Below are 3,340 nucleotides of genomic sequence, written 5' to 3' on the forward strand. Positions count from 1 at the left end.
CCGGAGGCTGGGAGCCGCGCACCGCCCGGGCGCCCGAGGCACCGGTAATGTCGGGGGGGGGACTCACTCAGACCACGAGACGCGGCCGCACTAATGGCGCTAACCGCAGCCGATGAGTGCATCCCCTCCCCCAGGTGCCACGCGGCCGCCGCCGGGCTCCCCGGCGGGATGCGGCACGGCCCCGGCCCGCGCGGCGCCTCGGCACCCCTAGCCTGCTAGCGTGACTTGGGTTGCGTCCGGTCGGGTTTGCAGGGCGCGCGGCTCTGGGCGGGCATGCGAGCCGTGTGGGGAGAGGGGCACGGTGCCGCGGCTCAGCCTGTCCCTGCTCTGGGTGGCCGTCACCCTGGAGCCGGGCCTCGCGGGGCTGCGCAGCTCCGGCAGCACCCGAGCAGAGCAGTGCCGGAGTGGCCGCAGCCCCCCCGCTCCCTAACGCTGCCTTTCCCCTYTCCCACCCAGCCGAAGACGCCCGGGAAAAGGCCAGCAGGAAGGCAGCGGAGGCCGGTGAGCGCCTTGCAAGAGCGGGGATACCCGGGAGGGGCAGGAGCCGCGGGGGCCGTGCACGCCCGGCGCTGCGACCCCGCAGCCCCGGCACCGGGCGCAGCCGGGCTCAGCTGGGGATGGGACCCGCGGGCTCAGCGGCTGCTCTTACTGCTGCAGATCCGGCTGCGACCCAGGACAGTGGTTTCTACGCTCCGGGGCCGTTCCTGCGCCAGGCCTCTCCCCAGAGCACGCCCCACTTCCAGACCTCCCCACTGCTGCACCCTCTCGTCGGGCAGCACGTGCTCTCCGTCCGGCAGTTCTCCAAGGAGCAGGTGCCTGAGGCACTGGCAGGGTGCGGGGAGGCAGGGCTGCACCCGCAGCTGGGTGCAGTGCCATGTGCACCCCAGCTGAACGTGCACAGGGGGCCATGTGCACCCTTGCCAAACGCGCAGGGGGGCTGTGGTGCTGTGTGTGCCCCTAGGAGTGTGCATGGCGGCATGGTGTGTGCGCCCTGGCTGAGTGTGCACAGGGACTGCAGAGCTGCGTGCACCCCACACAAGCGTGCACAGGGACTGCAGAGCTGCATGCACCCCAGATGAGTGTGCCCAAAGGCTGCAGAGTTGTGTGTGCCCCGGACAAATGTGCATGCGGGCTGCAGAGCTGCGTGTGCCCCGGATGAGCGTCTATAGGGACTGCAGAGTTGTGTGTGCCCTGGACGAGTGTGCACGGGGGCTGCAGAGCTGCGTGTGCCCCGGACGAGCGTGCACGGGGGCTGCAGAGCTGTGTGCGCCCCAGACAAGCATGTATAGGGACTGCAGAGTTGTGTGCGCCCTGGACAAGTGTGCATGCGGGCTGCAGAGCTGCATGTGCTCTGAATGAGCGTTCACAGGGGCTGCAGGGACACGTGCACCCCGGACGAGTGTGCACGGGGACTGCAGAGCTGCGTGTGCCCCAGATGAGTGTGCATGGGGGCTGCGGTGCTGCGTGCGCCCTGGATGAGCGTGCATGCGGGCTGCAGAGCTGCGTGTGCCCCAGACGAGTGTGCGTGGGGGCTGCACAGCTGCGTGCGCCCCAGACGAGCGTGCATGGGGCTGCGGTGCTGCACGTGCCCTAGACAAGCGCCCCCGGGAGCTGCAGAGCTGCACGTGCTCCGGACGAGCGCCAGATGAGGCAGCCCGAGCGCGCACTGGCTGAGCCGTGGTGCTGCCTGTGGCCCGGTGCTCCTGGCCGAGCCCCGGTGTCGCGCGCAGCCCTGGCTGAGCCACCTCTCCTTGTAGATGTCTCATCTGTTCAACGTGGCGCACACCCTGCGCATGCTGGTGCAGAAGGAGCGGAGCCTGGACATCCTCAAGGTGAGCGGGCCGCGGGGCAGCGGGGAGGCGGCCGGTCGCCCCGCGCTGCCTGGAGCTGACGTGCGGCCCCCCAGGGCAAGGTGATGGCGTCCATGTTCTACGAGGCGAGCACGCGGACCAGCAGCTCCTTCGCCGCCGCCATGTGCCGCCTGGGCGGCTCTGTGCTGCCCTTCTCCGAGGCCACCTCCTCGGTGCAGAAGGGCGAGTCGCTGGCCGACTCGGTGCAGACCATGTGCTGCTACGCCGACGTGCTGGTGCTGCGGCACCCGCAGCCGGGCGCTGTCGAGGTGAGCGGGGCCGGCGGGACGCGGCTGTGTCCTGCCCCGGGGGGGCCTGTCCCGGTGCTGGGGATCGCGAGCTCCACGGGGCCGCGGCCGTGCCCTGTCCTTCCCCAGGGGGGCCGGGGGTTCAGACGGGTCCTGATGCGGCTGGGGGCTTGGTCGTGTCCTACTCTGACCTCGAGGACGTACACCAAGTCCTGCCTGGTGGGGCTGGGGGCGTCTGCGTCCTCCCCCAGCTCTGTGGGGACGAAGACCGTGTCCCACCCTGGGAGGGCTGGCGGCAGCCACGTTCTCAAGGACTGGCGGGAGGGGGGGGGACAAGGACCACGTCCTGCCCTGGTGGGCTCAGGGCCGAGTCCTGCCCACGCTCAGCATGGTCTATGCTCTCAGCTGGCGGCCAAGCACTGCCGCAAGCCGGTGATCAACGCYGGGGACGGGGTGGGGGAGCACCCCACGCAGGCGCTGCTGGACATCTTCACCATCCGTGAGGAGCTGGGCACCGTCAACGGCATGACGGTACGGCTGGGGGCGCGGGCGGGGGCTGTGCCCGTGCCGCCGGGGCTGGGCCGGGCACCGCGGCCCGCGCCGTGCCCGCGCTCACCCGTTCTCGCAGATCACTATGGTGGGCGACCTGAAGCACGGGCGCACGGTGCACTCGCTCGCCTGCCTCCTGACCCAGTACCGCGTCAACCTGCGCTACGTCACCCCTCGCAACCTCCGCATGCCGGCCGACATCATCCACTTCGTGGCCTCCAAGGGCATCAAGCAGGTGAGCGGGCCAGGGCGGGCGGCGGGGGCCGGGGCCGTGCTCTTCTGTGGCCCCTGCTCACGGCATTGTCCCCCAGGAGGAGTTCGAGAGCATCGAGGAGGCCCTGCCCGACACCGACGTGCTCTACATGACCCGCATCCAGAAGGAGCGCTTCGAGTCGGTGGCGGAGTACGAGGCGGTGAGCGAGGGCAGCCTGGCCGTGGCGGGGGGACCGGGCCTGGGGGGGTGGGTGGGGGGCTCTTGAGCTCAGGGCTGCACCCCCGCAGTGCTTCGGGCAGTTCATCCTGACGCCGCACATCATGACGCGGGCCAAGGAGAAGATGGTAGTGATGCATCCCATGCCACGGGTCAACGAGATCAGGTGGGGGCTGCGGCTGGGCTGGGGGCTCTGGCAGGGGTCTCTCATCCATGGGGGTGACTGGAGGGGTTGGCTGGATAGCGGCAGGGATGGGGGGGAC

At 70.5% G+C, this 3,340-nt stretch overlaps 1 protein-coding gene across 1 annotated transcript in view; it reads left to right on the plus strand.

Annotated features, from left to right (window-relative positions):
- The window catches only part of CAD (carbamoyl-phosphate synthetase 2, aspartate transcarbamylase, and dihydroorotase), a 20,221-nt gene that overhangs the window by 13,481 nt on the left and 3,400 nt on the right, over positions 1 to 3,340 (plus strand). The window contains 9 exon segments of the mRNA XM_085319993.1: positions 1 to 44; positions 457 to 501; positions 658 to 812; positions 1,758 to 1,832; positions 1,907 to 2,119; positions 2,504 to 2,629; positions 2,727 to 2,882; positions 2,959 to 3,060; positions 3,149 to 3,243. The exon segment at positions 1 to 44 is cut by the window's left edge and continues 17 nt beyond it. Coding sequence (XP_085176119.1) covers positions 1 to 44; positions 457 to 501; positions 658 to 812; positions 1,758 to 1,832; positions 1,907 to 2,119; positions 2,504 to 2,629; positions 2,727 to 2,882; positions 2,959 to 3,060; positions 3,149 to 3,243 — 1,011 coding nt within the window.

This window comes from Rhea americana, unplaced genomic scaffold (assembly GCF_003343005.1).
Source record: "Rhea americana isolate MKP2758 unplaced genomic scaffold, rheAme1 scaffold_608, whole genome shotgun sequence".
Taxonomy (NCBI): Eukaryota; Metazoa; Chordata; class Aves; order Rheiformes; family Rheidae; genus Rhea; species Rhea americana.